The sequence below is a fragment of the Erinaceus europaeus genome, chromosome 3 (genome assembly GCF_950295315.1).
Source record: "Erinaceus europaeus chromosome 3, mEriEur2.1, whole genome shotgun sequence".
Classification (NCBI taxonomy): Eukaryota; Metazoa; Chordata; class Mammalia; order Eulipotyphla; family Erinaceidae; genus Erinaceus; species Erinaceus europaeus.
The window spans coordinates 88,841,705-88,869,190 of record NC_080164.1 but is presented as its reverse complement, the minus strand read 5'-3'; the positions used below and the strand labels follow the sequence as shown (position 1 = coordinate 88,869,190).

General features: G+C 41.6%; 1 protein-coding gene across 1 annotated transcript in view; it reads left to right on the top strand.

Moving 5' to 3' along the window:
• Positions 1–9,413: 9,413 nt before the first annotated feature.
• Positions 9,414–27,486, top strand: part of ACYP2 (acylphosphatase 2) — a 185,745-nt gene continuing 167,672 nt past the window's right edge. Inside the window, exons 1-2 of the mRNA XM_007527950.3 lie at positions 9,414–9,735; positions 26,862–26,878. Coding sequence (XP_007528012.2) covers positions 9,594–9,735; positions 26,862–26,878 — 159 coding nt within the window. The 5' untranslated portion in view covers positions 9,414–9,593. The remainder of the gene's footprint in view (positions 9,736–26,861; positions 26,879–27,486) is intronic.

Below are 27,486 nucleotides of genomic sequence, written 5' to 3'. Positions count from 1 at the left end.
GGTAGTTTTCCATCCTTTCACTTTAAGTCTGTGTTTGTCTTGTTGAGTTAGGTGGGTTTCCGGTAGACAGCATATTGTTGGGTTGCGTTTTCTGATCCATCTTCCTACTCTGTGTCTTTTAATAGGTGAATTCAGGCCATTGACATCTATTGATATCAAAGAGTGAAGATATCTTAACGCCATTCTTGTAGATTTTTAGTGTTCTGATATATGTCCTATTTATGATGGTCTCTTTATAGAAGACCTTTCAGAACTTCTTTCAGGGCAGGCTTGGTGATAGTTAATTCCTTCAACTGTTGCTTGTCTGAAAAGGTTTTGATGCCTCCCTCTAGTCTGAATGACAGTCTAGCAGGATATAGTATTCTTGGTTGAAAGCCTTTCTCATTGAGCACTTGATAAATATCTTGCCATTCTCTTCTGGCCTGTAGTGTTTGTGTGGAGACGTCTGCTGCTAATCTTATGGGTTTTCCTCTGTAGGTGACTCTTTGTCTCTTGCAGCCTTCAGGATCCTTTCTTTATCTTTATTCCTTTCCATTCTAAATATGATGTGTCTTGGTGTCTTTAAGTGTGGGTTAATTCTGTTTGGGACCCTCTGGGATGCTTGAATCTTTATGTCTTTGATGTCTAGTCTAGAGAAGTTTTCAGCTTTTATGGCCTGAAGAATCCTTTCTTCCTCTCCCTCTCTTTCTTCCTCTGGTAAGCCAATAATGCGTATATTGTTTCTTTTGAAGTCATCCCATAGGTCTCTGTTGTTGTTTTCAGCATCTCTTAATCTCTTTTTGAGATCTCTTATATCTTTTTTAGTTGTCTCTAATTCGTCCTCGATCTTGCTAATTCTATCTTCAGCGTCATTGATTCTATTGTCTCTGTCCTCTACTGTTTTCTGGAGTTCATCTATTTTGTTGCCCTGCTCTGATACTGTTTTAGCTTGTTCAGCTAGTTGTGTTCTTAGTTCAGCTATTTCAGATTTCAGCTCTCTAATAACCTTGAGATAGTTAGTGTTTTCTTCCAGAGTCTCATTTGCTGTTCCTGTATTTCTGATTACAATTCTTTCAAACTCTTTATTCACTCCTGTGATTATTTCCTTAGCTAATGTTTGGATGTTGAACTCATTATTTTGTGCTTCACCCTTTGGGGAGCTTTTAGCTGGACTGTTGTCCTGGTTAGTTTCTCCAATATTTCTTCTTGTTGGTTTCCCATTTTATATATTATGTTATGAGTTCCCTCTCTTAGTACTTTTCAAATAACTGATCACTATTTCCTGGATTGACTTGTGTCTAAGTAAGGTAATTAAAGGGTTCCCAGTGGTGGATGTAACAGTTGTTTCAATAGTCTTTTAATCCCTGAGTTGGAGCTCAGTGATTTAAAAGCCTTTTTTTTTAATTTATTTTTTCTCTGTAGGCTATGGGAGCCTGAGGGCTTCGAACTTAATCACTGACTCCTGACCAAGAGATAAGGCAGGGTGTGGCAGAGATAGTCCAGTGGTTATGCAAAGAGACTATCACAGCCCCACAGCTATGCCTCAGAGGTATAGGTCTTCTCCTGAATTTCCTGGTTAGATCTCTGTCCCCTGGTGTCTCTCCCTGCTGCTGCTCCAGATTCTGAGGGCAGTAGCAATGGAGACTCAGAGTTGCCCTTGGTGAGTCTTCGGGGAGTCCTCTCCTCCCTTCAGCTGTCCCCTTGTTTGTGGAACAGACTGGAGGTGGTGTCTCAACTGATAGATTGTCGGACTGTTAGCCACTTAGTCTCTCCCTAGTCTCCTCTCTGTCACCAGCCACGTAGTTTGCACTCACTGGTGATTTGGTGGGTTCCTGTAATCGTTCTAGTCCTGTCTTGTTTCAGTCCAGGTGGTCTCCTTTGGTATTCCTAGTTGATCCGGGAGAGGAGAGGAGAGAAACAGATCTGCTGCTGCTTGTAGCCCCGCCTCCGGAAGTCTCTCTCCCACCCTGTTTTATCTCTTGGTCAGGAGTGAGTGATTAAGCTAAAAAACCTACTTATAGTTAAAAAGTCTGCAGGCTCCCATAGCCTACAGGGAAGATAAAGAACACAACAGGTACTAACAGCTACTGTGTTTCACCTCAGGGATTGAGATAACATTGAAACAACAGTTAATTTCCACAACTGTGAACTCTTGAGGTATCCTAATTTAGACACAAGTCAGTCCAGGTAAGTGTGATTATTGGACTGAAAAGTACTGAGAGAGGGACCTTATAACACATCACATACAATGGTTAAACCAAGAAGAAACACTGGAGAAATGAACCAGGCCTAAAGCCCAGATAAAAACCGATAAAAATAGAAGCACTAAGAATGAGGACAATATTTAAACACTCATTGAGGCATTAGTCACATAGAAAAAGACTGAAAGAAATTGAAATATATTCCCTGTTCATGGGTTGGAAGAATTAACATCATCAAAATGAATATACTACTCAGAGCCATCTACAAATTTAATGCTACACCCATCAAGATCCCAACCATATTTTTTAGGAGAATAAAACAAATGCTACAAATGTTTATCTGGAACTAGAAAAGACCTAGAATTGCCAAAACAATTTTGAGAAGAAAGAACAGAACTGGAGACATCACACATCCGTATCTCAAATGTACTATAGGGCACTGTGATAAAAACTGGTACTGGAACATGAATACACATACTGACCAGTGGAATAGAATTGAGAGCCCAGAAGTAAACCTCCACATGTATGGACATCTAATCTTTGAGAAAGATGCCCAGACTATTAAATGGGGAAGGAAGAGTCTCTTTAACAAACTGTATTGGAAAAACTGGGTTGAAATATGTAGAAGAATGAAACTGAACCACTGTATTTCACCAAACACAAAAGTAAATTCCAAGTGGATCAAGGACTTGGATGTTAGACCAGAAACTATCAGATACTTAAGAAGAAAATGTTGGCAGAAGTCTTTCCTGCATACATTTAAAGACATCTTCAATGAAATGAATCTAATTACAAAGAAGACTAAGGCAAGTGTCGCGTCCAGCGCTACGGTGATGGCGAGAAGGGAGAAGGGCATCAGGATTGATTCACAGAACAGCAGACTCAGTTCATGGAGCAAGCAAGCAAGCCTTTATTTTTTCCTTTCTCCCAGCTACTTATACTGTTTCAGGGAACTTCGGTTGGCTCTGCGGAACTTGTGGTTGGCTCTGGGGAACTTGTAGTTGGCTCTGGGGAACTTGCGGTTGGCTCTGCCAGGAGGTGCGGGCCTCCGAGAGGTCAGGCTGTTCTCAGCAAGCCTCTGTATTTTGTGTACTTCTTCTTGGCCTCCCACAGCAGGCAGCTCTACCTAAAGCCCCAGGGTGTGAGTGTGAGGCCAGGGACCCTTTGTCCCGACAGGCAAGTATAAACCTATGGGGCTACATCAAATTAAAAAGCTTCTGCATAGCAAAAGAAACTACCACCTAAACAAAGAGACCTCCCACAGAGTGGGAGAAGATCTTTACCTGCCATATATCCGTGGAGGCTAATAACCCAAAATATATAAAGAGCTCAGCAACAAGAAAACAAACAACTCCATTGAAAACTGGGGAGAAGATATGAATAGAGTATTCACCATAAAGAGATCCAAAAGGCCAACAAGCATATGAAAAAATGCTCCAAGTCATTGTCAGAGAAATGCAAATAAAGACAAGATACCACTTCACTCCTGTAAGAATGTCATACGTCAGACAAGGTAGCAGCAACAAATGCTGGAGAGGTTGTAGAGACAAAGGAACCCCTCCTGCACTGCTGGTGGGAATGTCAATTGGTCCAACCCCTATGGAGATCAGTCTGGAGAACTCCCAGAAGGCTAGAAATGGACCTACCCTATGACCCTGAAATTCCTCCCCTGGGACTATATCCTAAGGAACCAAACATACCTATAAAGGTCTGTATCTACCTATGTTCATAGCAGCACAATTTGTAACAGTCAAAACCTGGAAGCAACCCATGTGTCAGACAACAAATGAGTGACTGAGTAATTGTCATCTATGCACAATGGAATACTACTCATCTATTAAAAATGGTGAATTCACCTTCTTGACCTCATCTTGGATAGTGCTCAGAGAAATCATGTTAAGTGATATAAGTCAGAAACAAAAGGATGAATATGGGATGATCTCAGTCACAGGCAGAAGTTGAAAAACAAGATCAGAACAGAAAACATTAAGCAGAACTTGGACTGGAGCTGGTGTATTGCACCAAAGTAAAAGACTCTGGGGTGGGAAGGAGGGTTTAGGTCCTGGAACATAATTATGGCAGAGGAGGACCCAATGGGGGTTGAACTGTTAATGTAGAAAACTGGGAAATGTTATGCATGTACATTTACTGTGGATTGTAAACCATTACTCCCCCAATAAATAAATGAACAATAGTAATTATTAAAATGCTGTGTGTGTGTACAGCAAAAATGATGGCTTTTTCTGCCTCCACTAGCAGCATAAGGTTTTTTTTTTCCCTAGTGATTTAACAATGATCAACAAGATTGCAGGACAAAAGGGATACAATTCCACACAATTCCCACCACCAGAGTTCTGCCTTTTATCTGCTCCATTAGAAGGTTCCCCACTTTATCCTTCTGGGAGTATGGATCAAACCTCTTGGGGTGCAGAATGTGAGAGGTCTGGCCACAATTACTTCTTTGCTGGACAGCGATGTTAGCAAGTGTATCTACACCCCCAGCCTGTTTCTATCTTTCCCTAATGGGGTATACTGGCCTAGCTCTGGAAAGGGGAGGTTCCAAAACACATGTCCAGGTGGTATGGGCTGCACTGATTTGGTTGAGATCAGCAGATGCAGTAACAAAAGTTATGCACCTAGAGAAACATGAAGGAAAATGAGCCATGCTCCAGAGTTCTTCCAGGACTGGAAGAAATACGTGTTTTATAGAGAATGGGGAAGGTTCCTGCTGTCTTTTGAGTTTAAGAAGGCAATGAACAGTTATTGTTATAACCAGGTTATTTGGGAATTTGGTTTACTTTGAAAATTCCATGGTTAGGATTTGCTGTGTCATACAAGACCTCACCATCATTTATGCCATTTAATACTATTTACAAGTAACTATCTTTTATACTGACAAGCCCAGTTGCTTCTGGTCTCTCTGGTCTAAGATTATAGGTGACTTAATATCCCTGATCCAGCTTTCTGGTCCTATTTCCAACTCTGGCACCATCTCTCCAGACAATGCCTTTAGTCCACTTGCATGTTAACTGTTGGGCTCAGGTAAAATTTAGTGAAGTCAAGGGCTCCTTGGAATATACCTAACTTTTTCCAAAATAGAGACCCCCAAATCTCGTCTGCTATATTCTTACCTTTAGGTTCCTGGTTACTAAACAATTTGTTCTGCCTTGTAATGCTTTTCAGCCACTAAGTTGCAGATACTACCATGATGCCAATGTGAATTCCCTAGGCACCAATGTACCCTGGAACCCCACCTTTCCAGAGCCCTGCCTCACTAGACAAAAACAGAAACAGGCTGGAAGTATGGATCCACCTGACAATGCCCATGCCCAACAGAGAAGCAATTACAGAAGCCAGACTCACACCTTCAGCACACCCTAAGTCTGGGTCCATGCTCCCAGAGGGATAAAGAACAGGAAAGCCTTCAATGGAGAGGATGGGATATTGAACCCTGGTGGTGAGAATTGTGTGGAATTTCTACCCCTCTTATCCTACGGTCTTGTCAATCATTATTAAATCAATAAAATATAAATCAGAAGAAATTGTTTAATAAGCAGGAACCTAAAGATAAGACTAGAGCAGATGAGATTTGGGGTCTTCATTATGGAAGAAGCTAGTATGTTGGATAGTATGCCAGCTCCCCCTGGCTTCTGCTTAACCATATGCCTATATAGGGATAGATTTAATCCCATTCAAAGCTTTGGTCTATTTACATAAATCACTTTTACATTTACATAAAGCACTCCAGGGCATTGGTGGTTCAGTGATAGGATTCTCGCCTGCTCTGCCCCCTCCTTGTCACACTCTGATTTTCACCAGTCACTTTTCTCTCCACCCTCTCTATGTCACATCCTGTTTCCACCCTACTTGGCAAGTATATATAAAGACAATAAGATGAGTTTTAGGGTACTTGAGTTTAGCTTAGCTCGGCTTAGATTGTGCTGCGTCCTGCATGAATAAAGAGATACTACCTACAGCTCAACCATGAGTCCCTGGTCGTCTGTTACCCGCCCGTGAAGCCAGCCCGGCGAAAACAACATAACCCGTCGAAAACAACATATGGCGCTACAACGTGGGACTGGACCTACGCAACTTCCAGATAAGTGAAGACTTTGCCTACCTATGCACTATGGTCTTCTACTTATGAAGAGGTTTGCCAAAGCCTCTACTTTCATCATGAGACAGTTACTCTGTCTCTGGAACATTTTACTCTGGGCCACATTTCGGTTCCCTGACCGGGAACTTCGGTTTCTTATGACCAGGATCATAGAGCTTGGGAGATGCACGGAGATTTCTCCTTGGACTTTCTGGATTCCCTTTCCCATGTTTCCTGAGGAAAAGAACTACATTTTGCTCTGGGCCACAGTTTGGTTCTTTATGACCGTGATCGTAGACCTTGGGATATGCATGGGGATTTCCCCTGGGACTTTCTGGACTTCTTCTCAAATGTTTCCCATGGAGAAGGACTACTCTAATTTGAGGAGCATTCTCCAGTACCCTGGCAGTTCCCAAGTATGGAGACACATGGTTAGTTCTACTCTCCTGATTGGATTCTTTCTTCAATGGGAAGACACTTTTAAAAATGGGTGCCTGAAGAAATCCAGCAGGAACAGTCAGAAGCACCCTAAATGGAATTTCGAGGAGCTTTTTGGACTAGGACACCCTCCGGGGACTCTTAATCCTACATGGTGAGATCTTGATAATCTGGTTCAAGTTGCGTTTCATAAGAGAATGATTTGAATGACTGAATTTTTGTTTGACATTGACTTAAAAAAAAATGCTGGATGCAGCCATGATTTCTAGAGACATCCAGAAACAATCCAAAAAATTTTTTTCCCTCCTTTGATTTCTCTTTTACGTCTTAACATGAATCTGAAACGTTTAATCCTGAAAACTGTATGAGTTATGGGTGGGGCAGATAGTGCAAAGATTATGTTAATTATTCTCATGCCTGAGGCTTTTAACCGTGGTTCTTCTGTTTACCTTTCCACATTTTATTGAGTCTAAACTGTTTAAACAACCTTAAAATCATATTAGAAAGGACTTCCAATTATAATGGAGTTATCAATTATAGTAAACTTCTAATCTGCTACAAGTTTTGTTTGACAAGTTAAGTGAATTTCAGCTGTCAAAGTCTTCACATGAAAAAGCATCCACTCAAATAGAATTCCTGGAAATGCATTTGGATCCTGTTCTCTGACATCACCCACAAGATGGAATGACTACAACACACCCCCAGAAAGCAATGAGGTGACCTGGCATGACCTGAAGAAACAGATTCACAGACTCCAAAGCTCACTCTCTACAGAAAAGCAGAATTCTGGTGGCCGACATTCCCCATCGAGACAGACGTGCAGCATTTCATCCTCTGGCATTTTCTTCTGTGGTCAGCTACTTTGGACTGACACCTCCATCGGACTTACTGGTACACGCTGCTGTGTTTCTCAAAGACTAACTTCAGCCAATTGCCTTGAGACTTTATAGACCATGTCCCCTCACCTGCAGGCTCTGCCCCAGAGGTAGAAAACTCCCCCTCCTTATTAGGTTATGCCCACAGAGGCATGAAGCGCCCCAAGAGGCAAGAGATGCCCACAGAGGCAGGAAATGCCCTTTGAGGCAAGAGATGCCCCCAGAGGCATGAAGCACTCCCAGAGGCAAGAAATGCTCTTTCGCCTGCTAGGCCTTGCCCTTTGAGGCAAGAAAAGCTCCCCTTGGCATCACACTGGTTATTGCTGCTCGCCTATTTTGTTTTCCATGTCTTATGCCAGTTCTTTTGAAAATGCCTGTACAATATAGGTTTCTGTTCACCCCACAATGGCCATTAGTTAAAAAGAAAGGGGGAAGATGTTGGATAGTATGCCAGCTCCCCCTGGCTTCTGCTTAACCATATGCCTATATAGGGATAGATTTAATCCCATTCAAAGCTTTGGTCTATTTACATAAATCACTTTTACATTTACATAAAGCACTCCAGGGCATTGGTGGTTCAGTGATAGGATTCTCACCTGCTCTGCCCTCTCCTTGTCACACTCTGATTTTCACCAGTCACTTTTCTCTCCACCCTCTCTATGTCACATCCTGTTTCCATCCTACTTGGCAAGTATATATAAAGACAGCATTGTGAGTTTTAGAGTACTTGAGTTTAGCTTAGCTCATCTTAGATTGTGCTGCATCCTGCATGAATAAAGAGATACTACCTACAGCTCAACCATGAGTCCCTGGTCGTCTGTTACCCGCCCGTGAAGCCAGCCCGGCGAAAACAACCTAGCCCGGAGAAAACAACACTCTCTGTCCTATCCAACAACAAGGATAACCTGTCGAAAACAACACTAGTAGGTCTATTTTAAGTATATTCCAAAGGATCCATGACTTTACTAGTTTTTGCCTGAGCCTGACAGCTAACATGCAGGTGGGCTAAAGGTACTGCCTGGGGAGATGGTGTCAGAGTTGGAAATAGGACCAGAAAGATGGATCAGGGCAGAGTAGCTCCCAAATATGATGGAAGTGTATAAATACCTTGTAAGAATTTTTAAAGTTCCTCCAAAATACAATGTATTTAGAATAACGTCTGACTCCACAGAAGTGACAGAGAGAATGCAGACAGCGGCTAAGAACTGACTCAAAGACAGGCTGGGAGTATGGATCCACCTGTCAACGCCCATGTTCAGCGGGGAAGCAATTACAGAAGCCAGACCTTCCACCTTCCGCAACCCACAATGACCTTGGGTCCATACTCCCAGAGGGATAAAGAATAGGAAAGCTATCAGTGGAGGGGATGGGATATGGAGATCTGGGGTGGGAATTGTACGAATTTGTACCCCTCTTATCCTATGGTTTTGTCAGTGTTTCCTTTTTATAAATAAAAAAAGAAAAATAAAGGAAAGTAAAACCAGAAAAAGGAGAAGATGAAGAAGAAGAAATGGCTCAAAAATGGAGGAGGAGGAGGAGGGGGGGAGGAGGAGGAGGGAGGAGGAGGAGGAAGGAGGAAAGAAGAAGAAGAAGAAGGAGAAGGAGAAGGAGAAGGAGAAGAAGAAGGGGAAATGGCTCAAAAATCACCAGGCAGATTTGACAGTCATATAAGGAGTTAAAGTCATCCTGCTCTCCAGAACACCCTCAGGCTGGCCAGCAGGTCTTTGGTGCTAAGCAGTAACTGTGTGTGTGTGTGTGTGTGTGTGTGTGCGCGCGCGCGCGCGCGCGCGCGCGCGCGCGGCTGGGGGTGGTAGTGTACTGGGACATCTGGTCACGCAGCATGTGGCTTCATTTATAAACGCCGTGAAGCGGCGGTCCCGATCCCCTCGCTCCAGGTCGCCGCGCGCCGGCTGCGCCGCCTCATTTGCCGCCGGCCGCCGCGTGACCCCTGCGCTTGCTCGCGTCCCAGGCGGCTAACAGGCGCGGGCAGCGCCAAGCCACCCCATGTCCCCCTTCCCTTTCGCGGCCGCCGCCACCGTCGCCGCCCGAAACCCGCACCGCCTGCTCGGCAGAGGGCTCGTCGCCGCCATGTCCACAGCTGGGCCCTTCAAGTCGGTGGACTACGAGGTTTTTGGAAGAGTGCAGGGTACGCGGCCCCTCCGGAGTGGGAGGATAGTGACATATTATGAGAGGGAAGGGAGGAGGAAGATCCGAGATGTGCCCTTGATCGTAAGAACGCCCCTTCCCGGGGTGGCGCCGACTTCCGCCCCACCATGACTCAGCAGCTGGGGGGACGTGGTGCGCACGCGCGAGAGATCTGGCACTCTGGGGGGAGGGGGGGCAAGGGGGAGGGAAGAAGGGGAGGGGGAGGCAAAGGAAGGGGGAAGGAGGGAGAAAGGGGAGAGGGGAAGGAGAAGGGAGGGGGAGGAGAGAGGAAGGAGAGAGAAAGGGTGGGGAAGGAGGAGGATCTGTAGGCTCTGCTGGAACCTGTGCTGGTACTGAATGAAGGTGGCCCAGCCTGGCACTGAGCCCTCCCTGAGTCTGAAGCATCTAGTCGCAGCACCACAGGGGAGCACTGTGGGGGCCATGGGAGGGATGGTGGAGTGCTGCCGTGGTCTCTCTCCTCTCTTCCTCTCTCTTAAAAAATGAGTGGGAGATGAGGGGGGTGAGGGGGCCTCAGCGGCATTATTCAGGGGTGAGATGCTGTGTTCTCTGGGCCCAGTGACCTGAGACTGAAAGTACTGGGCTTTGCCTGATGACATGTGAGGGCTAGAGCTATTTAGTTACCTAATTTCGGTTTTAGGATAAACTTAGACAGTTGCCAAGAATCGTTTATTGTAAAAATCACATTTTGGGGGACCGGACGGTAGCGCAGTGGATTAAGCACACATGGCACTAGCATAAGGATCTGAGTTCGAGCCCCTGGCTCCCCACTTGCGGGAGGATTGCTTCACAGGCCGTGAAGCAGGTCTGCAGGTGTCTGTCTTTCTCTCCCCCTTTCTGTCTTCCCCTTCTCTTTCCATTTCTCCCTGTTCTATCCAACAATAACGACAGCAATAACAACAATAACGACCATGATAAACAATAAGGGCAACAAAAGGGGAAAAATAGCCTCCAGGAGCAGTGGAATCGAAGTACAGGCGCCGAGTCCCAGCAATAACCCTGAAGGCAAAAAAAAAAAAAAATCACATTTTGGAAATGAAACTGTTAAATAGCTCTTTGACATTTATCCAATGGCTCACTTGGTTAGTGCACCTGCTTTGCTATATGCACAATCTAAGTTCAGGTTCAGCCCTCAACTGTAGTGGAGGAAACTTCAGTGAGGTGGTGTCTTCTCCCTCTTCTATCTGAAAAAGTTGCCTGGAGTGAGTGATCATTTACCAAGAATTATCTGTGTGACAAGAATTTTACTATTAATCCTTACCACAGTTTTGTGAGATAGATTCCTAAACCTACTTTAACAACCTGAGAACAGCTGCAGAGGTTCAGTATTTGGATAAGGCCTCAGTCAACCAATGAGATTTGAGTTGCTCTTGCATCTCTTTGTCTTGAAACCTAGTATTTTCCAATTATATAGTGTTTCTATTAATGCACAATGGCTTTCTATTGATTTCAACTATGTTACTACATTTTTGTGTAGATGTGGTCACCTGCTATTTGAAGACCACTATTGGGCAGCAATATAAGAGAGAAATATGTTGTATATAAGCTTTAGGGCAATAGCTTTTATAGTTTTCAGTATTTATTTATTATTAGATAGAGACAGAAATTGAGAGGGGAGGGAGAGATAGGGAAAGAGACTGTGACAGCTGCAGCCCTACTTTACCAATTGTGAAGCTCTCCCCCCTGCAGGTGGGGGCCATGGGCTTGAACCTGGGTCCTTATGCTCTGTAATGTGTGTGCTTAACCAGGTGCACCACTACCTGCCCCCTAGTTTTTAGTATTTTATTTTATTTTATTTTTTGCCTCCAGGGTGCTGGGGCTCACTGGGTGCACCATGAATCCACTGCTCCTGGAGTCCATTTTCCCCCCTTTGTTGCCCTTGTTGTTGTTGTTATAGCCCTGCTGTGGCTACTATTATTGTTTTGTTGATGTCGTTCATTGTTGGATAGGACAGAGAGAAATGGAGAGAGAAGGGGAAGACAGGGGGAGAGAAAGACACCTGCAGACCTGCTTCATTACCCGTGAAGCGACTCCTCTGCAGGTGGGGAGCCGAACTGGGATCACCACGCTGGTCCCTGCGCTCTGCCAGATGCACTTAACCCGCTGTGCTACCGCCCACCCTCTGTTTTCAGTATTTTAAATGGAAGAGAGTACAAGCATACTATTGATTTATCAAGGTACCAGATGTAGGACAAATTCATACATACATCTGCACACACATTGTTATGCCCAGAAGTTTGAGTCCCGATCTCACGCAAAGAAGACCAGAATCACATGCAATAGCAAGAGCCTTTATTAGGAAGCTTAAGCTTGGGCCGCCGACACTCTTCCAAGCAAGGGGAAAGTCTGCGATCACAATAATTTTTCATCCCACCTTTTTATAGTTATCACAGGGTGGGTACAGGTGGAAATATTTATGTTAATGGTTGTTCTCAATGTTCGGGGCTTTTCTCTAACCTCAGAACATGACATTTGCTAAGGATACACCGAGCTCTGTACTAAATATAATTCTTTTAGTATTTATTTATTTTTCCTTTTGTTGACCTTGTTGTTTTGTTGTTGTTATTGTTATTGATGCTGTCATTGTTGGATAGGACAAAGAGAAATGGAGAGAGGAGGGGAAGACAGAGGAAGGGAGAGAAAAATAGACACCTGCAGACCTGCTTCAGTGAAGCGACTCTTCTGCAGGTGGGGAGCCGGGGTCTGGAACTGTGATCCTCACGCTGGTCCTTGCACTTTGCGCCATGTGCGCTTAACCTGCTGCACTACCACGACTCCCCTGTACTAAATATTTTATCTGAATTGTCTCATTTCTCATCCCTTTGATTTCAAATTTAGTGGGTGGATAAATTGAATCATAGAGCCATAATTTTCCTGACTACACAGTGAGTTAAATGTCAGTGCTGGGACAGATGTTATATTATTAATTATCATGTCCTATTGATCCATCTCTCAATATTCTCTCCACTTTTATTATTATTATTATTATTGCCTTCTTTCTAATCTATATCCTAAACAAATATATACACTGATGCAGGATATTTGGACTTGACCAACTGGACGATTCCAGGTGACCTTGAGTGTGTTTTTGTGCCTTTTTTAGACCTATGGGAGTTTAACTTTGTCAGCAGTCAGACCAGTCAAAAATCACATGGTCTAGGGCCAACGAGATAGCATGGTGGTTAGTTAAAAAGACTTCCATACCCGAGACTCCAGTGTCTGAGGGTCAGTCCCCTACACCATCATAAGCCACAGTTGAGTAGTGTTTAGATTTAAAAAAAAATACAAATAAATAATAAATAAAAGTATAAAGAATCTTAACAAAAGCTACATTCTTAGAATAATGATCTTTTTTGTGGGACTAAATGGAATTCAAATTAATTATTGAGTAAAATAAAGTAAAAGTAAAGATGATTTCACTCGTGATATAAATGCTTAAAACAAATGAATGTTATTAGTTGCAAACTTATTTTAATGATTTATGAGTGAAACTGTTTTGCAAATAATAATAATAGCCAAAACTGACTCTTAGTCTCTACAAAAACTGTAACAGTGATCAAAGAGAACAGGGAGAAGAAGTGGGGAATAAATAGGTAGAGAGATCTCTTATGTTGGCACTAGAATTTTGGTGATAGGTTTGATGAGTCTGATACACATATACACATATGGAAACTATAGTCTTAAAACTTTATAATATTGTTAACCAATATTGCTTAGATCTGTAAAAAGAAAATAATGGATCTGAAAGTAAATTCACCAAGAGAGAAGATCTAATTTAGAGCATTTAATGGGGGAAAATATAGATAAATAAAATTGCCAGTAAAATACTTACATGTAAAATATTTCCAGGGAAATGATTCTAGTAGTTCAAAAATAGACATGGAAATAAAATTTTTAAATTTATTTATTTTTATTTCTTTACTGGGGGATTAGTGGTTTACAGTCAACAGTAATATACAATAGTTTGTGCATGTGTAACATTTCTTAGTTTTCTACATAACAATTCAACCCCCTCTACATTTTCCTCAGCCATCATGTTCAAGGAAATCAATTTTACTATTAATAATTTGTAGTGAAGCTTGACCATTGAAATTGCTTAGTGAAGTTTATCACAGAAAGAGTTTTCCAACTCAAAACAAGACATGTCTTTGTATTTACTTTTAGTATTTTTGAATTGAAAGGCTCCTTTATGATGAAATGACAGTTAAAATGTTCTATAAGTCAAATAAAATGTTCCTGACTTGCTCTTAAATACACACTCCCTACTTTTCAAACTACAGTTTAAGAATTTGTTTAAAATTGGTTGTTTGAATTTCAGAAAACAATTTATAGAGTTAACACCACAGAAAGTACATCGCTTCTTGTGCAGTCTACATAGAACCTTAGTCTACCTCCAGGGTTATTGCTAGGACTTGGTGCTGGCACTACGAATCCACTGCTCCTGAAGGCTATTTTTTCCCCCATTTTTGTTGCCTTTGTTGCTCTTGTTATTATTGTTGTTATTAACGCCATTGTTGTTGGATAGGAGAGAAATGGAGAGAGGAAGGGAAGACAGAGAGGGGGAGAAAGATAGACACCTGCTTCACTGCCTGTGAAGCGACTCCCCTGAAGGTGGGGAGCCTGGGCCTTGAATCGGGATCCTTAAGCCGGTCCTTGAGCTTTGCCCCACATGCGCTTAACCCAATGCACGCTACTGCCCAACTCCCCTACCACTGATTTCTACTGCTTTTTCTCTTCCTCTAAAAAAAAAAAAGTCTTAGATACAATAGCGAGTGCCTGTATCCCCACCTCCAAGTTTCCCTTGTCAACATCTTATGCTCATATGGCACAACTATTTTAACTAAAAAAAAAAACTATATTCAGTTTTCCTTAGGTTTCGCCTAATGTCCTTTTTCTGTTTCAAAATTCTGTCTAGGGCATCACATTGCAGTAAGTCATCTTGTCCTGTTTATTTCTTTTAAGGCGTGACTTCCTTTAAACTCAGACTTGCCATGTTTTTGATGATCTTGGAAGTTCTGAGGTAAATTTTAAAGTTAGAAAGGAGAGAGGGAAAGAAGGAGGCTAGTAGGAGGAGGAAGAGGCGGTGAGGAGGAAGAAAAGGGGGAGGGGACATACACCAGAGCATTACTCTGGCACATACCACTAAAAACTGAGCTAGAGTTACTGCTCAGCCTCAGTATTACTCAAGTGCAAGACCCTGAATTCATTTCCTGGAACTGCATAAATAAGAAAACAAGGGAACATAAATATGCTTAACTCTAATTCCATATTTCATCTTTGTTCCTAGAGCATTTCATCTGTAGTTCTGTCCTACTTCTGCCCCCCCCCACTTCTCTTTAATGCATTCTAATTTTAACTTTAATTGCCTATGTATCAAATTATACAATAAAAATACTCTTTTGAATGTCAGTATTTTGAAGTTCACTGGCTTGTTTGGGTATTTTTTATAGACTGTGTTTCCGGTGGGAACTTTAGAAATATCTCAAATTAGAGTGAAATGCTTGGGAACAGTTGACTTTGAGAAGAAACCACAAGGTCACTGTTGTTTCAACTATTTGAAAGCTGTGTTGGTGTGTGACTGCAGGGGCCAGAATCTGGGTGGATGGTAAAAGCTCAAGCAAGGTAGCATTTCATTTCATTTATAGAAGATATTTTATTTAAAGGTCTTTATCCCTTAAGGATTGCTCTGTAAGGGATAGAGAAACACCATACAAATTTCACAGCTGTTCTAGTGCCTGAGAGATAGTTCACTGGGTAGAACGCATCTTGCCATGCATGCAGCCCAGTTTTAAGCCCCAACACCCCTTGAAAAGGCCCCAACATTGGGGGAAGCCTGGTGCCTCAGTACTTTTCTCTGAGTGAAAAAAGTCAGCCTTATGGGAGTCGGGCAGTAGCGCAGCGGGTTAAGCGCAGGTGGCGTGAAGTGCAAGGACCAGCATAAGGATCCTGGTTCAAGCTCCCCACCTTCAGGGGTATCACTTCACAGGCAGTGAAGCAGGTCTGCAGGTGTCTTTCTCTCCCCCTCTCTGTCTTCCCCATCTCTCTCTATGTTGGTATGCTTCTAATTCTGCTTCTAAAACCCCTTCTGTTTCATTGGATTAATCCCCCCTGCTTAACACTGTATTCTATTTACATAACCACTGTTAACTAAGCACTGCCCTGCCTGCAGGGCATTGGTTTAATCCCCGCTGGTTCATGATGTCTTTTTTGCTCTGCCCCCTCTCCTAGTACACCCTGATTTCCACCAGTCTTTTTTCTCTCCACCCTCTCTATGTCACATCCTGTTTCCACCCTACTTGGCGAGTATATATAAGGACAGGATTGTGATTAGAGATAGAGTAGATTGTGCTGTGTTCCACATGAATAAAGACTGAACAGTGTACCACTCAACCATGAGTCTCTGGTCATCTCTCTCTCCCACCCGTGAAGCTAGCCTGGCATAATGGCGCCCTGAACAGGGACAGGAATCTTGGATCCACACACATGCAGCAGACCAAAGAAGACCAGATAAGTAAAGCCTCCATGGCCTGCCTTTCTACTTATGAAGAGGTTTCCCAAAAGCCTCTACTATTTCTTCATGAGACAGTTTCTCTGTCTCTGGAACATTTTGCTCTGGGCCACACTTTGGTTCCCTGACCGGGAACTTTGGTTTCTTATGACTGTGATCATAGAGCTTGGAAGATGCATGGAGATTTCCCCTGGGACTTTCTGGACTTCCTCTTCCATGTTTCCCGTGGAAAAGGACTACTCTAACTTGAAGAGTATTCTCCAGTACCCTGGCAGTCCCCAAGAATGGAGAAACATGGTTAGTTCTACCCTCCTGATTTGATTCTTTCTTCGATGGGAAGACACTTTTAAAAATAGATGCCTGCATCTTGCAGGAACAGTCAGAAGTACTCTAAATGGAATTTCGAGGAGCTTTTTGGACTAGGACGCCCTCCGGCGACTCATGATGCTACATGGTGAGTTCTGGATAATCTGGTTCAAGGTGAAAGAAGCAAAAGCTGCCTACGGCTTTTCTCTCGATATCCCCCTCGTTCTCTCTGAATATCTTAAGTTTGCTGTCTGCTTTCAGTTGTGTTTCGTAAGAGAGTGATTTGAATGACTGAATTTTTGTATGACATTGACTTAAAAAAAATGCTGGACGCAGTCATGATTTCTAGAGACATCCAGAAACAGTCCAAAAATTGTTTTTTTCTCTTTTGATTTTTTTTTTTGCATCTTGGAATAAATCTGAAACATTTAATCCTGAAAACTGTATGAGTTATGGGCGGGGCAGATAGTGCAATGATTATGTTAAAGATTCTCATGCCTAAGGCTTCTAACCATGGTTCTTTTATTGAGTTTAAACTGTTTAAACAACCTTAAAATCATACTAAAAAGGACTTCCAATTATAATGGAGTTATCAATTATAGTAAACTTCTAATCTGCTACAAGTTTTGTTTGACAAGTAAGTGAATTACAGCTGTCAAGTCTTCACATGGAAAAGCATCTACTCAAATGGAATCCCTGGAAATCCATTTGGACCCCTGTTCTCTGACATCGCCTACAAGATGGCATGACTACAACGCACCCCTGGAAACCAATGATGTGACCTGGCACGACCTGAAGAAACAGATTCATAGACTCCAAAGCTCACTCTCTACAGACAAGCAGAATTCCGGTGGCTGACATTCCCCATTGAGACAGACGTGCAGCATTTCATCCCCTGGTATTTCTTCCGTGGTCATCTGCTTTGGACTGACACTTCCATTGGACTTAACTGGTACACCTCTTGGACACTTTACACAACTTTACAGCAGTTTCCCTTTATGCTGCTGGGTTTCTCAAAGATTGACAGCAGCAGTCCATGGACTTTGCAGCCAGAGCCTTGGGACTCTATAGGCCATGCCTCCTTGCCTGTAGGCCCTGCCCCCAGAGGCAGGAAATTCCCCCTCCTTACTAGGTCCTGCCCACAGAGGCAGGAAATGCCCTTTGAGGCATGAAACGCCCCCAGAGGCAAGAAATGCCCACAGAGGCAGGAAGTGCCCTTTGAGGCAATAGATGCCCCCAGAGGCAAGAAATATCCTTTCACCTGATAGGCACTGCTTTTTGAGGCAGGAAACGCCCCCTCAGGCCTCCCCTTGGCATCACAGTGGTTCTTGATGCTCTCCTATTTTGTTCCTCCATGTCTTATGCCAGTTCTTTTGAAAATGCCTGTACGATATAGGTTTCTGTTCACCCCACACTCCTGATACTATGGCAATTAGTTAAAAAGAAAGGGGGAAATGTTGGTGTGCTTCTAATTCTGCTTCTAAAATCCCTTCTGTTTCATTGGATTAATCCCCCCCACTTAACACTATGTTCTATTTACATAACCACTGTTAACTAAGCACTGCCCTGCCTGCAGAGCATTGGTTTAATCCCCACTGGTTCATGATGTCTTTTTGCTCTGCCCCCTCTCCTAGTACACCCTGATTTCCACCAGTCTTTTTTCTCTCCACCCTCTCTATGTCACATCCTGTTTCCACCCTACTTGGCAAGTTTCTATAAGGACAGGATTGTGATTAGAGATAGAGTAGATTGTGCTGTGTTCCACATGAATAAAGACTGAACTGTGTACCACTCAGCCATGAGTCTCTGGTCGTCTCTGTCTCCAGCCCGTGAAGCTAGCCCGGCATCTCCATTTCTCTCTGTCCTATCTAATGATGACAACATCAATAACAACAACAATAATAACTACAACAATAAAAAACAAGGGCAACAAGAGGGAAAATAAATAAATAAATAAATAGAAAATAAAAGCAGGTTTACAGATGTCTGTCTTTTTCTCCTCCTCTCTGTCTTCCACTTCTCTCTCAATTTCTCTCTCTCTTATCCAACATCAATGACAGCAATAACAACAATAAACAACAAGGGCAACAAAAGGAAAAAATGGCACCTAATTCCAGCGATAACCCTGGAGGCACAAAATAAAAAAAGAGTGGTATAGGTTGAAAATAAGAAAAATTCATTTTATCTAGTTATAAAACATTAGAATATGCAACCATCAGAAATCATGGAGCATCAGACTTGGAAAACTGTGAGGATATGGGGAAATTTACTACATAAATAATTTAAGTTCTGAAAGATACTGCTACTCAGTGTTAAGTTCCATACGTACTGATTATTTTATTAAGAAAGTATATCACAACATAGAATTGAAAACACATATTGTATTCTCATAATTCTTTACCCTCACAGTGCCACTAAGAGGCAAGTGGTCCAGGAGACAGGGCTTGAGGATGAATGAAGTGCAGGAAATGGGAAATGGGAGATATTGTTGCCACTACTTAGGGATAAAATAATTAACACATATGATCAGTAATTAGATGGAAATTTAAGAAAGTTAAACCTATCTGGAAGGATTGATGATGATGATTTGTATATGTACATGTTTAAAATGCCTTTTATAATGTGTTCTCAGATCATTCAAAAATGACAAACAATACCCATGGAGCTGTAGTCTGAATGGAAATGTTGGGTTGGAGCATGCACTGGGCAATGGTACACCTAGTTTAATGCATGTGATACCATATGGAAGGACCAAGGTGCAAACCCCTGGTCCCCACCTGTGGAGTTGGGGGGCAGGGAGCACTTCACAAGTGGTGAAATAGTGCTTCAGAAATCTCTCTGTCTCTTTCTATCTCCCTTTTCTAAAGGAAAATTTCTTTTCTAAACTCTAAATTTCTTTACTATCAAATAAAAATAATTTTAAAAAGTTTCTAAAAAAAAAAGAAAAGAAAAAGTCGGCCTTAGAGTGGTGGAGTTGTATATACGTGAGCTACTACTGTTTATGATGCTAATTGTGGGTTTATATGTGAACTTTATTACTTTATTTTGTTGAGATATGTTCCTTCCATTCCTGATTTACTAAGTTTTTTTCCCTTCCTTCCTTCCTCTCTCCCTCTTTTCCTTCCTTCCATTCTCCCTCCCTCCCACCCTCCCTCCTTTCTTCCTTCCTTTCTTTCTTCCTTTCTTTTTATAAAATGGAAACATTGATAGGACCATAGGGCAAGAGAGGTACATCTCCGCACAGTGTCCACCCCTAGAGCTCCATATCCATCCCCTCCCTTCATAACTTCCCTATCATTTATCCCTCTGGGAGTATGGACCCAGGATCATTGTGGGATGCAGAAGGTGGAAGGTTTGGCTTCTGTAACTGCTTCTCTGCAGAAAATGTGGGCATTGGCAGTTAGATCTGTACTCCTAGCCTGTTTCTTTCTTTCACTAGTGGGGCGGGAATCTGGGGAAGCATGACTCCAAGACACATGGTGGGCTCGTCTGCACAAGGATGTTGGATTGGCATCATGGTATCATCTGGAACCTGGTGACTGAAAAAGAGTTAAGATATAATGCAGAAAAAAATTGTTGACTAATCGTGAGAGGGAAGGGAAGAAAGCATTCTTCAGGACATAATAGCTGAGAACTTTTCTAGTCTAGACAACAAAAAAGACATAAAGGTTCAAGAAGCCCAGAGGGTCCCAAACAGAATTAACCCACACTTAAAGACACCAAGACACATCATAATTAGAATGGAAAGGAATAAGGATAAAGAAAGGATCCTGAAGGATGCAAGAGAAAAACAAAATGTCACCTATAGAGGAAAATCTATAAGATTAGCAGCAGACTTCTCCACACAAACACTACAGGCCAGAAGAGAATGGCAAGATATCTGTCAAGTGCTCAATGAGAAAGGCTTTCAAGCAAGACTGATGTATCCTGCTAGACTGTCATTCAGACTAGATGGAGGCATCAAAACCTTCTCAAACAAGCAACAGTTGAAAGAATCAACTATCACCAAGCCTGCCCTGAAAGAAGTTCTGAAAAGTCTCTTATAAACAGTAAGACCACCATAATATGACATATATCAGAACACTCTAAAAACCTACAATAATGGTATTAAAATATCTTCAATCTATGATATCAATAAGTGTCAATGGCCTGAATTCACCTATTAAAAAGCACAGAGTAAGAAGATGGATCAGAAAACACAACCCAACAATATGCTGTCTACAGGAAACCCACCTAACTCAACAAGGCAAACACAGACTCAAAATGAAAGGATGGAATACTATCATACAAGCCAATGGCACACAAAAAAGGTCAGGAACATCTATTCTCATATCTGACACGACAGACTTTAAAATAAATAAAATTAAAAAAGATAGGGATGGACATTACTTAATGCTCAGAGGATTAGTTTGAGCATTAATAGTAGGGGACTTCAACAGCCCACTCTCTCAACTTGACAGATGACCCAGGCAGAAAATCAATAAAGAAATGAAGAAGCTAAATGAGGAGATAGATAAACTAGAGCTATTGGACATTTTCAGAATCATTCACCACAAGAAATTGGAATACACATTCTACTCAAGTCCACATGGGCCATTCTCAAGGATAGATCATATGTTAGGCCACAAAGATAGCATCAGCAAATTCAAGAGCATTGAAATCATCCCAAACATCTTCTCAGACTACAGTGGAATGAAACTAACACTTAACAATCAACAAAAGATTAGTAATAGACCCAATATGTGGAAGCTCAACAGCACACTACTTAACAACTACTGGGCCAAAGAGGAAATAAGGAACAAAATAAAAATATTTTGAGAGTTCATTAAAAATGAAGACACAAGCTATCCAAATATTTGGGACACAGCTCAGGCAGTACTGAGAGGGAAGTTCATAGCCATACAAGCACACATAGGGAAAGAAGAAAAAGCACATATGAACAACCTGATTGCACACCTTAAAGACCTAGAAGAAGTAGAACACAGGAACCCTAAAGCAACCAGAAAGACAGAAATCACTAAAGTCAGGGCAGAAATATATAACATTGAAAATAAAATCATACAAAAGATCAATGAAAGTAAATGTTGGTTCTTCAAAAGAGTGAAAAAAATTGACAAACCTTTACCCAGACTCACAAAACAAAAAAGGGAGAAGACTCAAAAAATCAGATCGTAACTGAAAGAGGAAATATCACAACAGACACCGCAGAAGCTCAATATATTATGCGAGGTTTCTATGAACAAGTATATGCTACCAAGCTAGAGAACCTGGAAGAAATAGACAATTTCCTAGATACCTATGAACTTCCAAGATTAAGTAAAGAGGAAGTAGATAATATGAACAGGCCCATCACAACAACAAAATTGAAACAGTTACCAAAAACCTTCCCAAGAATAAAAGTCCTGGACCAGATGGTTTTACAAATGAATTCTACAAAACCTTCAAAGAAGAACTAATTCCTCTACTTTTAAAAGTCTTCCAGAAGATTGAAGACACAGGAATACTCCCTTCCAGCTTCTATGATGCCAGCATCACTCTGATACCAAAAGCAGATGGGCACAACCAAAAAAGAAAACTACAGAGCAGTATCTCTGATGAACATAGATGCTAAAATATTGAACAAAATTCCAGCCAACCAGATATACCAGTATATTAAAATGATTGTTCATCATGACCAAGTGGGGTTTATCCCAGGGATGCAAGATTGGTTTAATATACGTAAATAAATCAGTATGACCCACTACGTCAATAAAAGCAAGACCAAAAACCACATGGTCATATTAGAAGATACAGAGAAAGCCTTTGACAAAACACAACATCCGTTTATGATCAAAACTCTACAAAAAATGGAACTAGATGGAAAATTCCTCTAGATATTGGGATCCATATATAGCACACCTACAGCCAACATCATACTCAATGGTGAAAAACTGGAAGCATTTCCCCTCAGATCAGGTTCTAGACAAGGAATGTCTACTATCACCATTACTATTCAACATAGTGTTGTGTTGTTTTCACCAGGCTATGTTGTTTTCGCCGGGCTGGCTTCATGGGTGGGTAACAGACGACCCGGGACTCATGGCTGGGTTGTAGGCAGTATCTCTTTATTCATGCAGGACGCAGCGCAATCTAAGCCAAGCTAAGCTAAAGTACCCTAAAACTCACAATGCTGTCTTTATATATACTTGCCAAGTAGGGTGGAAACAGGATGTGACATAGAGAGGGTGGAGAGAAAAGTGACTGGTGAAAATCAGAGTGTGACAAGGAGGGGGCAGAGCAGGTGAGAATCCTATCACTGAACCACCAATGCCTGGAGGGAGGGTGGTGCTTGTTAACAGTGGTTATGTAAATAGAATGCAGTGGTTATGTAAATAGAATAGTGTTAAGCAGGGGAGATTTAAACCAAATGAGACAGAAGGGGTTTCATGCATACCAACAATTCCCCCTTTCTTTTTAACTAATGGCCATAGTATCAGGATTGTGGGGTGAATAGAAACCTATATCATACAGGCGTTTTCAAAAGAACTGGCCTAAGACATGGAAAACAAAATAGGTGAGCAGCAATAACCAGTGTGATGCCAAGGGGAACGTTTCTTGTCTCAAAGGGCAAGGCCTAGCAGGCGAGAGGGCATTTCTTGCCTCTGGGAGTGCTTCATGCCTCTGGGGGCATCTCTTGCCTCAAAGGGCGTTTCCTGCCTCTGTGGGCATCTCTTGCCTCTTGGGGCGCTTCATGCTTCTGTGGGCATAACCTAATAAGGAGGGGGAGTTTTCTACCTCTGGGGCAGAGCCTTCAGGCGAGGGCACATGGTCTATAAAGTCTCAAAGCAATTGGCTGAAGTTAGTCTTTGAGAAACACAGCAGCGTGTACCAGTAAGTCCAATGGAGGTGTCAGTCCAAAGCAGATGACCACAGAAGAAATACCAGGGGATGAAACGCTGCACGTCTGTCTCAATGGGGAATGTCAGCCACCGGAATTCTGCTTGTCTGTAGAGAGTGAGCTTTGGAGTCTATGAATCTGTTTCTTCAGGTCGTGCCAGGTCACATCATTGTTTTCCGGGAGTGCGTTGTAGTCATGCCATCTTGTGGGCAATGTCAGAGAACAGGGGTCCAAATGGATTTCCAGGGATTCCATTTGAGTAGATGCTTTTCCATGTGAAGACTTGACAGCTGTAATTCACTTACTTGTCAAACAAAACTTGTAGCAGATTAGAAGTTTACTATAATTGATAACTCCATTATAATTGGAAGTCCTTTTTAGTATGATTTTAAGGTTGTTTAAACAGTTTAAACTCAATAAAATGTGGAAAGGTAAACAGAAGAACCATGGTAGAAGCCTCAGGCATGAGAATAATGAACATAATCACTGCACTATCTGCCCCGCCCATAACTCATACCGTTTCAGGATTAAACATTTCAGATTTATGCCAAGACATAAAAAAAGAAATCAAAGGAGGGAAAAAACAATTTTTTGGATTGTTTCTGGATGTCTCTAGAAATCATGGCTGTGTCCAGTATTTTTTTTTTTAAGTCAATGTCATACAAAAATTCAGTCATTCAAATCACTCTCTTACGAAACAGATCTCACCAAGTAGCATCAAGAGTCCCTGGAGGGTGTCCTAGTCCAAAAAACTCCTCGAAATTCCATTTAGGGTGCCTCTGACTGTTCCTGCTGGATTTCTTCAGGCACCCATTTTTAAAAGTGTCTTCCCATCAAAGAAAGAATCCAATCAGGAGAGTAGAACTAACCATGTGTCTCCATTCTTGGGGACTGCCAGGGTACTGGAGAACGCTTCTCAAATTAGAGTAGTCCTTCTCAGTGGGAAACATGTGAGAAGAAGTCCAGAAAGTCCCAGGGGAAATCCCCATGCATATCCCAAGGTCTACGACAGTCATAAAGAACCAAATTGTGGCTGGGAGCAAAATGTAGTTCTTTTCCTCAGGAAAAATGGGAGAGGGAATCCAGAAAGTCCAAGGAGAAATCTCCATGCATCTCCCAAGCTCTATGATCCCAGTCATAAGAAACCGAAGTTCCCGGTCAGGGAACCGAAATGTGGCCCAGAGTAAAATGTTCCAGAGACAAAGAAACTGTCTCATAATGAAACAGTAGAGGCTTTGGCAAACCTCTTCATAAGTAGAAGAGAAGACCATAGTGCATAGGTAGGCAAAGTCTTCACTTATCTGGGAGTTGCGCAGGTCCAGTCCCACGATGTAGCGCCATATGTTGTTTTCGCCGGGCTGGCTTCACAGGCGGGTAACAGACGACCAGGGACTCATGGCTGGGTTGTAGGCAGTATCTCTTTATTCATGCAGGACGCAGCGCAATCTAAGCCAAGCTAAGCTAAACTAAAGTACCCTAAAACTCACAATGCTGTCTTTATATATACTTGCCAAGTAGGGTGGAAACAGGATGTGACATAGAGAGGGTGGAGAGAAAAGTGACTGGTGAAAATCAGAGTGTGACAAGGAGGGGGCAGAGCAGGCGAGAATCCTATCACTGAACCACCAATTCCCTGGAGGGAGGGTGGTGCTTGTTAACAGTGGCTATGTAAATAGAATGCAGTGGTTATGTAAATAGAATAGTGTTAAGCAGGGGGGATTTAAACCAAATGAAACAGAAGGGGTCTCATGCATACCAACAGTGTTGGAAGTTCTTGCCATAGCAATCAGGCAGGAACAAGGAATTAAAGGGATACACATTGGAAGAGAAGAAGTCAAACTCTCCCTATTTGCAGATGACATGATAATATGCATAGAAAAACCTAAAGAATCCAGCAAGACGCTTTTGGAAATCACCGGGCAATACAGTAAGGTGTCATGCTACAAAATTAAAATTCAAAAGTCAGTGTCATTCCTCTATGCAAACACTAAGTTAGAAGGAGATGAAATCTAGAAATCAATTCCTTTTACTATAGCAACAAAAACAATAAAATATCTAGGAATAAACCTAACCAAAGAAGTGAAAGACTTGTATTCTGAAAATTATGAGTTACTACTCAAGGAAATAGAAAAAGACACAAAGAAGTGGAAAGATATTCCATGCTCATGGGTTGGCAGAATTAACCAAAGTGAATATACTACTCATAGCCATATACAAATTTAATGCTATCCCCATCAATATCCCAACCAGATTTTTAGGAGAAATGAATAAATGCTACTAATATTTATCTGAAACCAGAAAAGACCTAGAATTGCCAAAACAATCTTGAGAAGAAAGAACAGAACCGGAGGTGTCACACGTCCAGATCTCAAATTTTATTATAGGGCTATTGTCATCAAAACTGCTTGGTACTGGAACATGAATAGACACACTGACCAGTGGAATAGAATTGAGAGCCCAGAAGTAAGCCCCCACACCTATGGACATCTAATCTTTGATAAAGGTGCCCAGACTATTGAATGGAGAAAGCAGAGTCTCTTCAACAAATGGTATTGGATTAAATGGGTTTAAACATGCAGAAGAATGAACCTGAACCACTATATTTTCCAAACACAAAAGTAAATTCCAAGTGGATCAAGGAGTTGGATGTTAGACCACAAATTATCAGATACTTAGAGGAAAATATTGGCAGAACTCTTTTCCACATAAGTTTTAAAGACATCTTCAATGAAATGAATCCAATTATAAAGAAGACTAAGGCAAGTATAAACCTATGTGGAAAACTGAGAAATGTTATGCATGTACAAACTATTGTATTTACTGTCGAATATAAAACAATTATCCCCCAATAAAGAAATTAAAAAGAATACTACCAATCAAAATAAAGAATAGTCCCACCACCCCAAATGTCTCTTCATTCTCCCTGCAGCACTCTTAACCTCCTTCCTATTCCTAGCCACTGGTGACCACCATGTAGTTCTCTTTGTCTTGCCTTCTTGAGAATGTGAAATTAAAATAAAAACAGAACAGCAATTTTTAAATTCCATTTCAACTTAATTTTAGTTCCTGTGTTTAAATAAGACATTCTAAAAACTGAGGATAGGATTTTTTTTTCTATGCCAAATTGTCTTTATTCAAAATATTTTGTTTTAGTTAGCATTTTAAGTAGAATGAATATTCACTGTGGTATTTCATTATCCTCTGGTTTCAGATTAGGCCTCTTTTCTCCAAAAATACTCTTCCTTTTATTTTAAAAGAATTATATATAAAAGAATAAAATGTCTTCTAAATACATTCATACATAATAGTTTTGTTCACTTCATTTACTGTTTAATAAATGAGATGAAAGTTAAATTGGGAAATACATGATTTATAGAAGTAGAGAAGTTAACATTTCTTTTTCTCTTTCTTTATACAGGGGTTTGTTTTCGAATGGTAAGTCAATACAGCTTGCTTATTATTTTTTGTCCTCCCCCCATTATTTCTGATCACAAAGACAGATTTCTACATAGTAACGAGTTTATTGCTTATGTCTTGACAGCAAATGAAAAAAATATTTGTGTTTCCTCCAGAGCACTGGTGATTTTTTACAAAAGCTGTCTTTCAAAAAAGTCTTTATTATTTGTTAATAATTGGGGGGGAGAGAGTGGGGAGGGTGGGAGAAGAGGAAAGACTGATGAAAGCAGTGCTCAGTACAGGCTTATGGTGGTGCCTGGGGTTGAATCTTAAAGATGGTTGAAAATAACCTAAGTTGAATGTATTGGAGACACATATCACAGGGAGATGAGAAATTGTACCCAGTCGTAACAACTTCACTGTAAACCATTAACCCTTTAATAAAATGATTTGGAAATAAATATGTAAGGGCAGAGGTAGATAGCATAATGGTTATACTAAGAGAGTCTCATGCGTGAGGCTTCATAGTCCCAGGTTCAATCCCCTGTACCACCATAAGCCGCTGAGCAGTGCTCTGGTAAAAAATACAAAAATAAACAAATAAAAACAGCTATTTCAAATATGTATCTAAATACTCTTAAAACTAT